Source organism: Maniola jurtina, chromosome 2 (genome assembly GCF_905333055.1).
Source record: "Maniola jurtina chromosome 2, ilManJurt1.1, whole genome shotgun sequence".
Lineage (NCBI taxonomy): Eukaryota > Metazoa > Arthropoda > Insecta > Lepidoptera > Nymphalidae > Maniola > Maniola jurtina.
In genome coordinates this window covers 4,964,039-4,978,991 of record NC_060030.1, presented here as the reverse complement: position 1 = coordinate 4,978,991, position 14,953 = coordinate 4,964,039, and the positions used below count along the sequence as shown (strand labels likewise).

Genomic DNA, 14,953 nt, shown 5'->3' with positions numbered 1-14,953 from the left:
GTTGAGCAATTGAGCAACCAGGATTGTGTTTTTCCAAGCTATTGACGAAGTGAATTGTGTTGTGTTGGCACAACTAAAAGCCACACAATGGTATCAATCAAACAAAAACAACAGCCACAAGCTTTTCAATTTTTTTTTCATTGAGCCAACCGAACAAGACCTAAAATTGTGTTGGGTGGTGATCGGAAGGTGTAATAAGTGTTTAAATTCGGACTATTAATTTATGAATGTTGGATATACTGCTCGCAGACCATGAACCCATGAACGCAATTTAGGCTTTAGGTACCTAGATCTAAAATTATTTTTTTTCCTCTCTCGTCTGGCTATACAAAGATTAGCCAATGTCAAGTTTGTAGTTATTTGTAAAAAGTTAGTTAAACTATATGACCGCCAGCTAACACCAACACAGACGAAGTCCTACCTAGATCTATGTCGCAGACAAAAAAAAATAAAATAAAAAAAACCTGGGCTGCCAGCCTAAATTTAAAATATTTTTTTTAGTGCCGCCATGCGGATTCGTGATCTGTGCGCTTAACGACAAACAACAAAGTACAAACAAGCACTGGTAAGCGTGTGGACGGGTGTTTGCATAAGCTTATCCTATACTATGTTATTAGTCTGTGCATAAGCTTGTCTACGCTTGTCGTTCGAACAGATTGGCTGCAAACCAAACACTGTTTAATAAAAATACTTTGTTTGCTGTATGTTATTACTTATTTGTCACAAGCGTCTGGACTTTAGCGGCACATTATGCCAGATCCACATGTTTGTGACAAACAAACAGCAAGCGTGTGGACGGGGTTTGCGTATGCTCGCCAACGCTTTGGAGCATTCAGATAGGCGGGCAAACCATCTGTGGTGTTTGCCGATGTATGTTGTTTGCCACAAGCATCTGGCGCCGGCTTTATTATGAATATATGGCTCTCCCCCATACAGTGCCACCAAGTAATCTGTTAAATACCTACTAGCTAATGGGATTTGGCTCTAATAGTTAAGTAGACGGACGAAGTTGCAGGAAAAAGCTAGTTATTAATAATCAGGTTGGCCGAAAACTTTGAAGCCTAAATGCAGTTTAGGTGATGTTCTTTCTTGGTGTACCTTAACTATTAATTAATAAAATATTTCCATCTGCATCATCACTTACCACCAAGTGAGATTGAAGTCAAGTTCTTACTTGTAACGGAAAAAAGAATGAGGAGAAAATAAAACTCACAATTAAACCTAAATAAACATTTATTTTGTAAGTATTTTACACATGGAAAATAATATGACATATTATCTGGGTTGAAAATGTCTCATGATTGATCTTTAACAGAAAAAAAAAAAATGCAACCAAATCAGATTCTGTCCTCTCTTTAACTTATAGAAAATTAACCATGTGAAATAAAATCATTTTATCCTAATATATCTTATAAATCATTAATTGTTATGATAAAAAATATATTAGATTAAAGAAAAATAATGACAACCATTTGCATATTTTTTATCATAAATGCTTATAATACATCTACTTATCTCATGATTATAATGAAAAATCTATGGCCCTAGCACCGATCTTGGACGCTACTGTGTCTTGGGCGCTGATGTGTTAATCGTAACATTTGCGATTATTATGTTCTAGTAGGTACATATTTGTTTGACTTGCAATAGTCACAATTTCGGCACTAAGGAGTCATTCATTTGAGACTTGCACCTGCATTTTGTGATATTATAAAAATAGCATTTGATAATATTATGACAAACGCCAACTAATCTAAATTGACAGTGGGTGTGATACGTCAATTCTATCTTAAATCTAACCAAACTATTACTACTAAGTCCATAATTACTAAGAAAATAGAGAATTGAGTAGATTTTATCTACTATAATGTTGTGTTATGAAATGTAGTTTTTTTTATTATTAATGACAAACATTTATCCATCTAGTGCAAATTAATGGGTGGGGATGTTACGTACGTAATAATTATTATAATCTAAGAATGCTTATCAATAATAACAGTGAACGACCAAGGTTTGTACTTTGTTCACTACGTCTGAGCTTGATGTGAGGAGACGCCTTGTAGAGCGGTGAAGAATTGATAAACTCGTGAATTTTAGCGATGTGATATTTTGAATTGATGTCGAATATAAAATGTCAAGTTTCAAAACTTTAAGGCACCGCAACGTCACAATAGGTGGGCAAGAATGGTTAGGTACATCTGTCATAGAACACTATTAGTTTTTTTATCAAACACCGTGAATCTTACCCCTCTATAGTCACGCAAGCCGTCGAGCCCAGTGTAATACTTGCTTAAGTAAGTGGTAGGAGATAGCCCATAGGGCGAAATTGAAACCTAAGGAGTGGTGAGGCACCATGTAAAAATGCTTTGCGCCAACAGGTACGCAGCGCACTGTCCCGCGTGCGTTACATTATACGGCAATTTTCTTCTCCCTCGCGAACTTCTCCAAGCTGCAAAAAAAGTTCATGATTTTAGATTGTCACTACTACAGAATTATAATATTAACACTCATCATAGACAAGACGTCGAGCAGTCCGCAAAGATTTGCAACCATAAGGCCGACTTATCAACACTGTGCTATGCTCTATCGCTTCTCCGCGCTATAAAGTAAAGTAATACAAACAAACCCTGTTGCGCTATGCTTTGTATGGCTGTGCTGTGTTTAGAACATAGCAAGGCTCATGCGATATGTGCTGGTTCGCTCGTCATCGCATTGCCCATCTCGCTCAGTCTTCCGTTTATCTCGCTTGCACTTGTGCGCATGGATGTCGCGCTGTCGCAGTCGCAAAGCACACAGCACAGCTTAGTGTTGTTTGAAAAACAGCAATTGAAAGTTAGCTTAGGAGAGCACAACACAGTGCAGCTAGGGTTAATGTGGATTGGTCACCCTAATGATCAAAATATATTGTCACTAGCTGGTGTCCGCAACTTCGTTCCCGTGGATATAGGTTTGTAAAAATCCCGTGGGAACTCATTGATTTTCCAGGTTAAATATTAGCCTATGTGTTAATCCAGGGTATAACCTATCTCCATTCCCAGCCGAATCCGTCCAGTAGTTTTTGCGTGGAGAGTGACAAACATCCATACATACAAACTTTCGGGTTTTTAATATTAGTACGGTTGTCATTTGGAAGTCATTAAAAAAGTGGGTAAATTCACCTGTTCACGGCGCGGGAACTTGTGCGCCATCTCGCGGTGTCGTTGCGCACTCGTGCTGATTTGCCGCCGCTGTCGCTCCGACACTGCTACCTCCTTCATACAAAATACATACAAACATATTAATTATTCTCTTATACATCCAATTTTTAAAAGTGAATAATTAAAAGACTGAATTAGAAAGGAGAATACACAGGGATTAGTTAAAAGTTTGAGGCCAGATATAACTGTTAAATTTTTGCCCTTCCTGCTAACCCTGCATTTTCAGTCTCTTTACAGTGCAGACCCATTTCTTTTACTACAGTCACAACTCGCAACACAAGGCAAGGTTGTTGTGGCGGTTTCAACGTACAGATACCAGATGACGCTACTTGTACTCTTCTTCTTCCTCCTTGAATTTTTTATTACTTCGACCGTCTCCAATTAATTGTGATCACCACCAAGATTATAATCATAAGAAAAGAATAATACCAGTGTAGCCGTGTTGTACAGCCGTAGTAACTAGTAACTTACAATAAGCAGACTCGATGGCGCTACAGGTATCTTAACAATTTTAAGAAGCTTGAATCACACTAACAGTGTTAACCTCAGAAGACTATAATAAGTTGCAAGATACAAGAGCCCACCCTCGGGCATGACACTTACTCCAAGGAAATCTGCCTATAGTTAGAGTCAAGCCCACATCACACAGCTCCCATACAATAAACACTAAAATTCGGCTCAGAGGATCACCGTGCCTTTGCAGTACAAGTTTATTATTTATTAGAACTACGAAATAGCGGTGGTCGTCTCGGCCGAAATGCATGGAAAGCTCAGTAAGTTATGTTTTAGATAAATATTTAGGTTTTTAAGTTTAATTTATTAGTTTTTATGTTTTATCTGTTTTCATTCTATGTACTGTGTTTGCGCCTAACTTTATAGTCCCGAATAAAAGTATATTTATTTTTATTTATTTATTTACACACTCACCTCTTGGTCATTGTTGAACAGCGTGGTGGTGAAGCTGTCCGCCACGAACCACTTCTGTCCCTTCATGACGATGTCGCGCGGCGGGTCGTGCTCCGCGCCCACGTCCGCCGACCACACGGTGGCGACCGCTCCGGGCTCCAGCTTCACGGTGCGGTGGAACTTGAACACCGTCTCCATTTCACCAGCCTTGCGAATGATTTGGAAGCCACCGAGGCTTTGCTCCTGTAGACATCAACAAAGATAAAACCTAAAACTTCTCTAATTACATAATATCACCTCAGTCAAACTATTTTCTATACAAATTATATCTATATTTTTTCATTTATTTGTCCACCATGTTACATTTATCACGACGTCATAATTCATAATTTCTATGACACATGAAAAGCATGAGGATAATTAATGGATGTCTGACACCAGGACAGCGGGGTTGGGCGACATTAAAAAAGTGAAGTAAGGAAATAATTATTTTATATTATAAAATATATATGTACCTTCTTCCCCTTGTTCCTGATCTTGACGAAGCTACCATCGGGGCAGGCCTCTGCGACTTCCAGGTCTCCCTTAGCGCTGGAGGTGACGCTGAAGTCCTGCATGCTGCGCTCCTCGCTCTCGTCCAGCAGAGTGCGCTTGCGCGCGGCTCTCAGTGGCGTGGCGCGGCGGCCCGGCGTGATGCGGCCGCCGCTGGCGCTGGCCGAAGCACTCATAGACGCGCGGGAATCGCGGCCAGGGGACTGGGTTGTCAAATTTAATCTGCAATTAAAAAAATACATTAATTCCCGTTAACTTCCGTCTTTTAGGATTCCCGTTTGCCTGATATAAAGAGTAGTCTGTATACAACTCCATGATGCGTCATAAATTGTTCTATTCAATTGATAATATTAGTTTATGTTTTTTCAGATTTATCCTATCTATGGGGTTTTTTTTTGTAAAACCAGTAAAATAAAGCAAGTCATTTTAAAAATGCTCATAATGCAATATATGATCAAAGAGTTTGTTCACTGGAGTCTGTAATACATCAATAATAACTCTCTCTCTCTTGCCCCGCAAAAAATTAGTTGAATGTCACTTCATACAATACTTGGGGCCAATGTGTACAATGTAAATATGTTTTGGCTCATATCCTCACCTATCCTCCTCGCCCTCAATGAGCGCGCGGTAGGTGGCGATCTCGTGGTCGAGCGAGCACTTGATGTCCATGAGCGTGGCGTACTCGCGCAGTTGCGCCGCCATCTCGTCGCGCAGCCGCGCCAACTCCTGCTCCAGCGACGCCAGGTCCTCGGCGTGGCGGGCGCGCTCCGACTCCAACTGGCGCTCCAATTCGCGACAGCGGTTCTGTAGGGACATGATTATTGCCACTCTCTCCGTTTACACCTTTAGAGTATTTATATTGCATATTATAAATGCGAAAGTGTGTTTGTTTGTTGGTTTGTCTTTCAATCGCGTCGCAACGGAGCAACGGATTAACGTGATTTTTTGCATGAGTACAGTTAAATACCTGGAGAGTGAACCTGGAACTATGTTTGACAGCTCCTCCATCTTGTTTTTTGTAATAAAATTTGGCACGATCCGTACAACTAGCTACCACTTCTCTTTCTGGTTTCTTTTAGATCCCTATATATGTAGTTAAAAAAAAGCAACTCACGCTGAGCGCAGCGTTCTTGTTCTCGAGGTCATTGAGCGTGGCGTTGAGCGAGTCGATGCGTGTGCGCATGGTGCGCAGCTCCTCCACCGCCACCGTGGCGGCGCTGCTGTTGCGGCTCGCGGCCGACTGCAGGTTCTTCATCTGTCAGGCATTCGTATTAGATAGAGCAGTTTGACTTAGGCTAAGATCTATGGCGTGCTTTGAGTTAGACAGGCTTGATTCTTGAGTTAAAACAAGACAGATTTATACAGAGATATGTTAAGTTTGTCTCGTTTCAACTTTGTCTTATGTCTGAGGAAGGTCAAAGTGTGCTCTATATATTTCAGCCTTAAATTGTAGAGGCTTTTGAGTCTTCCATACAGAGAGTTGTATGGAAATGCATACTACTAATATTATAAATGTAAAAGTGTCTCTCTGTTTATTTGTCTGACCATTGACTGAATTTGACAACCATTGGTATAGAAAGTGATATCTGATTCTCAAAAAATAGAAAACAGTTGATTGTATTATTATAAATAATATTTTACTAAATATTTCCATAGGAAAGTTATCACATTACACAGCTTATTTCATATAATTATTATTGAGATAAAGTTGTAATCTTTGTTTGATGTTTTATCAGGGCATGCTTGGATTATTGTTATCAGACAAAAATAGAAAACATTATAAACTTACGGAAGTTAATCAAATTACTTAATTTAGAATTTTCTTGCATGCAACAAATGCAAGAAAATTCTAAATTAAGTCTTGTTTAATTTGAAAGGTTTATGCGGGTCGCTAGCATTACATAAATAATAGTAAATATCTTACCTTATTCTCATAGAGAGCTTCAATTTCGTCACGGTTAGCCTTAATATTGGCCTCTTGCTGTTCACGCAGCTCCTGTAGGCTTTGTTGCAGTTTCGCCTCGTATTGCTGGGCGAGACGTCCATCTATGATAAGAAAATGGTTTACAGAATAGAGATTACGCGTGTTATCAACACAGTTGTAGTATTAACTGTTAGGCTGTATGCAATTCAAGCAAACATGGCTAGAGCTTCACTGTATTTAATAGTATGTAATGATGCAGTATAAGGTGGAGATCGCCTAACTAGAGGATGCCTATTCAACCTTCTTTTGAAATACCATTCCAACAGGTGGGGAAAACAGAATTGAAACACACTGTTTCAAGGACAGTCAACAAGCAGACTGAATTCCGAAGGGTCGGGAAATATTTGGTAGTAGGAAAATCTCTTTACATGTTCCTCACGGCCCGATTGCAAATAAGGAGGAACTAGATCAAATGGGTTCATGTCTTTGTGACCAGAACATAACATTATTGCCACAGTTTTTTTTTTTTATAGACACTTCATAGTCTGTCGATGAGCATGTCTAGGCAGAGCAACACTACAGGGTCACAGAGGCCGCCTCACAGTTCACAGACCTCGCAGATGTAGATAGAAGACACTTTAATAATAATTATTATTAGTTTGTTTCCAATCCAATCCATCAGCCTGTACGCGTCCTCTGCTGGACATAGCCCTTTCCAAGAGTGTGCGACCAAACATGGTCCTCTGAATGTTTGTTTAGTGAAGACTATTCCTCTAAACCTGAACAACTAATCGTTCCGGTATGTAGGTGTTCTAACCATACAGCTGACTCATCAGAAAACATCTATGTATAAAATATCCATAACATGGTGTCGTTTCTCTGTATGTTTATATAATGTATTGCTTTGCAGAATAGGCTGGTTATGTATGACAGCTGGTGTACATGACTTAAATGAGATATTATCTCGAAGATTACCTGTCGATGGGTACGTGTCTCATATAGCTTTTGTTGGAACACCTGATCTTTGAAGGAGCTCTGCAGCATGTTCAATGTGGTACAGCGTAACAAAGAACTCACCAATCTCCGAGATCTCCACCTGCCGGCGGGTGCGCGTCTCCTGCAGCTCCTGCTGGAACACCTGGTCCTTGAAGGAGAGCTCCTCGCGCAGGCTCTGCACTGTGTTCTCCATGTCGATGCGGCACAACATCTCCTCCTCCAGCGTCTTGCGCGTGTCCGCGTACACCTTGCGAAGCTTCTCCAATTCCTTCGCAAGATCCTAAGCAAATAAATAAATTAGTGCGTGAGTCTTAGTTAATCTATAGTACTACTTGGTACAACAATTTTTCAAAGGACCCCACCTCTTCATCCTTCAAGAGCAAGACTTTAGACCCATTACGCACGGTCGACTAGTTAGTGGCCCGGCAACTCGGACAGCGGCAGTTGCGGCGACTCCGTGTGTATAGACTCGGCAACTTCCAAACAAATCACAGATTCTAACGATCGCCGTCGACCGATTTGCCGGGCAACGAGTCTTAAGAAATATGGCCTCACGTAGTATGAACCTAAATAAAGTCTGATACAAACCTTGGCCTCATCTTGGGCCTTCTTCTTGTCAGCGAGAGCAGTGTTGTATTTATTGCTCTCCTCTGTAAAGCGGGTCTCGTAGTGACGCGCCATGCTGTCCGCCTGCTGCCAGTCCTTGGTCTTCTTGTCCAAGCTGCAAAAACGCAATAGCAATTACAAATGACGCCCATAGTACATAATATATTAAAGGTAAAAGACACGTAGGTATATCAAGTATCAACATACAGCTGTAACTACTGGGTTTATAAACTTAACAGTTTGCATGTGGGTTCCTCTATAACTAACAAAGCTCATATTACCCAAAGTTGCACGCATAATCCGCATTTCTGTGATGCCACCGATGCGTTCGACGTATGCTGAGTGCTGACGACGACGTTATTCACATTAATTGCGATTCGTGTACCTTGTGTTTTTACTTATTATGTTGGATTCGAGGTTCATTCTACGCTCTCGCTTTCTTGCTATAGCTAGTCAATTTAGGAAATTATTTATACGTATTTTCATCATGCTCTGCTCATGTCTAGTTTTGGGAAGGCTTCTGCAGGCAGTTAGGCAGACGTTAATTAGGCGACGTAATGCAAAGTTTTTTAATGTCCCTTTACAATATACGTTGGGACACCCCAAAGCGCTAGAATTGCAACCTCGCACCGGAAAGTGCAGCATTGGAAGACTCCCTACTAGTTCGACAGACGACATCAAACGAGTCGAAGGGAGCCGCTGAATTCAGGCAGCGCAAGACCGTGGTGTGTGGATGTCCCTACAAGAAACCTATGTCCAGCAGTGGACTTCCATCGGTTGACGATGATGATGGTTTGTATGATTAGTGCTACGAGTTTTATAAAAAAAACTGAGTCCTCCAAGGTTAGTGCTGTAACTGCATCCCCACTCCATCAACATCTGGTGAGATCGCAATGCTCTAAGTTAAAAATAGTATAAAATACAATAGGTACGTAAAAGATAAGCAAAAAACTGCAGGTAGCAAAACAACATTAATTAATATAAAGTTAATTTTGCACAATGATCTTGACATACATAAAAACGTATACAGACACGCGACCTCGTTAGTCGGCATTATAGATTACTGTGTGCTGACATTGCCCCGTACACTCTTTAATTTCCTCAATATTTCATGAGTAAAAGACATGAAAGGATATCTCTTACTTTTGTTTTTTAGGGTTCCGTACCTCAAAAGAAAAAAACCGGCGAATCAGACTCGCGCACCGAGGGTTCCGTACTCGGGTATTTTTCCCGAGATTTTGCACCATTGGGGGTCATCTTGTATTGATTCCTTCAAAGACATTTTGAAACAGTGTTTCACGGCGTTTCATGGAAAGTTTATAGGTTTGACCCTCTGTCCGTCTGCTTTGAAGCTTTTTTTATCTGTCATGAAAGTGTACCGGTAATCTCGAAATGCTGGGGGTTTCTCGGTTATTTTCAGGGCTCACGCCACTTAACTTTCATAAAACAGTTTTACGCTTTCGAATTTTGATTCCAGGCTTATGTAGAGTTTTAAAAAAGAATGATATTTTAGGATCATAATTTTCTGCCTTACGAGTAATATAGCGTGACCAATAGTGATAATATCTAAATAGGGGAACTTCTGCCTGGTCGTGTTGTGTGATACGAATAGGTACGTGTCATGCTGATGGAAATAACTTAAAATGCGGAAGGCAACATATTATTTCAATGTAAACAGTCATGGTATCTTGACTAACAGTTTGTGTTTCTAATTATGAAAACATCTACAAAATTGAACGAATGTTTAACTTAAATCCGTACTAAAATGTTTGCAGTCTTAAGCTTTCACATTTTAGTACCCTGATAAACACAGAGATAAGTAGCACGAGTTGCAGGGTCCCAAGGGGAAACTGTAATGATATAAGTGGATGAAGACTGTAATCCATGCTATTTAAGTACGACGAAGTTCGTATTGTAGGCAGGAAATAGCTACTTTCAACGGGAAGTACCCTATAGGTTTTCTTAACAGACACGACGGACGGACGGACGGACGGACAGACAGACAGACAGACAGACAACAAAGTGATTCTATAAGGAATCCGTTTTTCCTTTTGAGGTACGGAACCCTAAAAACTATGAATCGTTTATTTACTTATTTATTTTGTATGTTAATGATAAAAGTCTTAAAATAAAGATTATCAAGACAGCGACAGCATTGTTAGACAGCCTTAAAATAACTTCCGTTATTCTGGTGGTTCTGCGGGAATGTGATCGCAGCTTGCCGGTGACGTAACCAAGTAAATATAACCGTGACCAGCGTGACTTTAAATTCGGCTTCACGATAATATGTTAAATCGCTAAGTAGATGCGTTTAATATTACGTATTATCTCATTTTTAGCAGAATTGTTTGCTCGGTACCTAAATTGTTGCTTGTTTCGTTAAAAAATCTATAAGTTTCATCATATATAATGAAAGACACCGCTTGAAATGCTAACATAACAAAATTAATAACAATAAAAAATAATTAAAATACTTAGTTTTAGACGCTTCAGTGCCTTATCAATGTGGCAACAAAAATGAATCATTAACTAATTTGGAGAATTGCGAATGTTTTCATTTAACCACTTCCCTGCGTTGCGGCATGGTTGAAGGACTTTCGCGTTTATAATATAAATGCGAAATTCCTTCAATCAGGACTTTCGCGTTTATAATATAAATGCGAAACTCTTTCAATCGCAACGCAACAACGGATCGGCGTGATGTTTTGCATGGATTTAGATTTTAGTCAAAGGCTTGAAGAGTGACAGACTACTTTTTAGCCCGGAAAAGAATTCCCACGAGGTTTTATACACTGTCTAAATCCATGCGGACGAAGTCGCAGACATCAGCTAGTTGTGAAATCTAATTGAGACCTTAGTTATAACTTTACCCTCCGCGTCGTTGGCGACATGATTCTAATTGTGTAATGTAATGAATCAGTATTGTCGAGGCCCCGAGGGTAATATTTCCGCGATATGATCGGTTTAAGTTTACGGCACACGCATTCGCTTACAAACAAGAGCTCAGTGCGAATCCACCGCGACTATATCGCACAGGAGAATTTCATTGAATTTGTGACAAAATTGACATAATATGAAAGCTCAGGGTCTCTATGGCTGAGATCTATAGAGCGCACTTTGACTTTGCTTAGACTTAAGTTCCAGTAAAAACGAGACAGACTTATGCCAGCGGTATAACGCTATCTCGTTTTGACAGTGTCTTAAGTCTGAGCTAAGTCAAAGTGTGCTCTATAGATTTCAGCCTTAGAGACGATGGATAGAGATATGCTTGGAGTTTCTCTGTGACAGAATTAGGGTTGGGGAAATCCGTACTCCTACCAGGTACATAATATATCTTATGAGACAATAGGGATGGAGAAAAGGATGCAAGCTTTTGATGTTGTGATTGTATTGACTCATACTGTAAAGACTTTATTGATTTTTATTTTGTACCAGGAAATCTACAGACTGTTACTATTAAAGGAAAATATTTCAGTGATTCGTCATCATCATTGAACATTTTTCGTGGTAGCTTCACGAGCAATATCAGCTATCATTGGTTCATAGAATTGCTCAACTCTTATGTCATGGTATCAACTATGCGACCTCAGATAAGGTTAAAGTGTTTGTGAGCTTAGGCTTATAATAATGTCAATGACAGCAGCTTGCTTCATACAGATGTGTGACTTTTGACCATAATATAAACATGTAACGTAAATAAATGGTTAGATATATTTAGTTATTCTTTCTCCTGCGTCACTTCCCTCAATTTTGTCCATTGCTCTCTATATCCTGTCCTGTGGATTCATTCAAAATTCACTAAGCTTACTAGAAGCTAGTCACAGCCGAGGAGCGAAAGGATTTTTGTCGCATTGTCACCATAATGCTGATCACACATTAAAGTCCTACGCGCGCAACGGATTTCTCAGAACTGAAAATGCGAATGACGTCATCATATGCATTTATGGAAATTGAATGAAGTCATCAACAGTGCATGTGCAGGCCCAGGGCAGCAGGAAGTCACCCACTACGCCTTTTTAAAGTGCATTCGGAAGCTACTTGTCCAAAATGTGTGATCCGCTTCGTAAAGGTTTTAGGTAATTAGAGAATATTGTCTTTATAAGAATACTACCATAAAAAATTGTAAGAGCGGTGATTGCCCTGTGGTTAAGACGCGGCAGCCTCCAGTTTCGAGCGGTTTAGGGTTCGATCTTAGGCACGTTTTTCACCTCAAATTTTTCGGAGTTATGTGCGTTTTAAGCAAAAAGTGTGTGAAGTCTGTCGATCCGCACTTGGCTAGCATGGTGGACATAGCGAAACCAAACTCTTTTCATTCTGAGACCCTTGCTCAGTAGTGAGCCGGCGATGGGTTGATGGTGATAATGAAAATATGTAAAAATTGGACAATGCCAATGACAAACAATGAAATGACTATCACTGCATCAGAAAAGAAAACATTCTTAAGACCAAGAGTGTTTTTTTTTCGATGCAGCGATAGTATTGTACATTATGTATTTGTTCATTGATATCTGATATAACGTTACAGTTAAATTACCAATTCTCACTAAACATCCCCTAAAAGATGATACCTAGTCACAGCTTAGCTTACTTATAGTATGCTGTGGGCGTAAGGCTGCGCGAGTTGGCGATCTTTATGACGTAGCTCACTCACAGGGTCAACAGCCGTCAAGTGACCGCACATTTTATTGTTTCATACAATCAAATCCCAAATTAGTTATAAAAATTTTATAAACAGTAGAAACTTGACTATTCAGAATAAATTATTATTCTTATTGTAGAAATAATCTTCATTCACTGTAGGTAGTTACTACTTAGTATTTATACTAAATAATGCCCATGTGGATTTAGGTTTTTAAAAATCCTGTAGTAGCTCTTGGATTTTCTGGATGGTAGCATTTCTTGGATTTTGGGTTGCCTATGTCAATTTCCGGGATGCAAGCTACCTCTGTATCAAATCCATACTAATATTATAAATGCAAAAGTGTGTCTGGTCTGTCTGCTAGCTTTCACTGCCCGATTTTGATTTTTCATCAAGATCGGTTAAACATAGGGCAGACAAATAGACACACTTTTACATTTATAATATTAGCATGGATTTTTCATGTAGCTAGGTACTAACTAAAAATATAATGAAACTTATGATCATAAACTTTTATTAGAGAGAAATAGAGCTATAAGCAAGAGTGGTGACTGTGGAGGGTGGACTGATGATATAAAGAGGCTGTCAAGAAGTGGCTGGATGACTGGAAGTGGTGGCTCTCATTAAGGAAGGCCTAAATCTATCAGTGGATGTGCGCAGGCTATATATGATGAGAGTTAACGTTGCAAAATCTAGACTTTGACACAGCATATCTATAGCAAACTAAAGAAACTTTAGTTTTGTATGATTCAAACTATTTTTTAAAAACATCAGAGAAAGTGGGACAGTCACCTTGACACAAATAGATTGAGAATGTTTTTAGTTTGTTAATTTGTTTAGATAATAATTTATTGGTTCTAGCCATAACAGCTCCTTATATCTTGCAAGCTATTTATTATTTACTGTAGTAAAGAGCTGTGCTATGTACAGTTGCAGAACCTTTCCCGTTAGTTCTAGTGATAATATGTATAGTAAAAATTACATTATTGCAACAGAGAAGATGCAATATTTTATGATATAAATATTTTAAGCCCTAATAATTTCTCTTGCAGGACTTTACAAATTTGTTTACAAACAAACCTAACCACTGACATAGTTTTCATAGTGCCAATAGACAATAGGTAGGCAAGATTTAAAAGCAGCGTGAGATAAATTTAGTGCAAGGAGTGTAGGTGATTGGGTAGTTATATCGAGGTATGATGTCACGATGTCGTAAAGGCGAGGTCGCGGCTCGCGCGCGCCCGTCATTCCATGCTTGACTCAAAACGCCGCCGATGACGTAAACTATGTTAAGGTTAGCCGGAACAGATCACCAAAATTAGTCTACTTAATATTTGTAAATCAAGATATTTATACAAATATTAAATAATAAACCACTAGTTCATACAAAAAAATTAATATAATCTTACCGTTTTTTAAGGTCATCATTTTCTTCATATAACCTCTTCAAATCAATTTCCAATTTGGCTTTCTCCCTAGAAGTGTCATCTAAAAGCTTCCTGGCATCTTGCAGTTCATGCTCGTACATGCCCTTTATGCTGGAGACCTCGCGGGTGACCACCTCCTGTGTAGTTTGAATCTCTCGACGCAGGCCTGAGTTTTCACTTTCCAATTGGCGAACCTTATCAATATAGGCCGCGAGACGATCATTAAGGTTTTGTAATGCATCTTTTTCTTGGAGGCGAGAATGCCTTGTAGGACTCAAGGGGCTGTTTGGCCGGCCGGCTGAACTCGAAGGGCGGCTTCCAACAGGAGTGCTAGATTGCGGCGGGCTTTGCACTGACGACACAACACTAACATGAGTGGATGATGATACACTCTTTTTTGACTTAGTAGACATTTTTAAACGGTTTTTCAGTCACAATACTCAATAATAACACGATTTGTTTTCAACACGCCAACTATCAAATGCAAGCGCCGAACAATTTACAATTTTTTCTCAACTTTGTAAACCCAAGCTAATGCGATCACGTGATCATTGTGAGTCATAGATAATGTTGCCATCATGTTGCCATTTATATTTAAATTCTTAACAGACTAACCAACTCGGTAATAGTTCTCCCAGCGTGTATAAGCTCTTTAACAGTACCGACATCGTACCAACTTCAATAAGATTTTTGACAGCTCATGGAA

At 39.5% G+C, this 14,953-nt stretch overlaps 1 protein-coding gene across 1 annotated transcript; it reads right to left on the bottom strand.

Moving 5' to 3' along the window:
* Positions 1-1,215: 1,215 nt before the first annotated feature.
* Positions 1,216-14,815, bottom strand: LOC123871229 (lamin-C-like). Its single transcript, XM_045914910.1, has 10 exons — positions 14,230-14,815; positions 8,164-8,296; positions 7,657-7,855; positions 6,580-6,701; positions 5,770-5,910; positions 5,254-5,459; positions 4,619-4,877; positions 4,125-4,346; positions 3,159-3,251; positions 1,216-2,449 (listed from the first exon to the last, which is right to left on the bottom strand). Exons 1-10 carry the CDS (start codon positions 14,658-14,660, stop codon positions 2,405-2,407), a joined length of 1,851 nt encoding a protein of 616 aa, XP_045770866.1. The 5' UTR covers positions 14,661-14,815; the 3' UTR covers positions 1,216-2,404.
* Between the last annotated feature and the right edge of the window lie 138 nt (positions 14,816-14,953).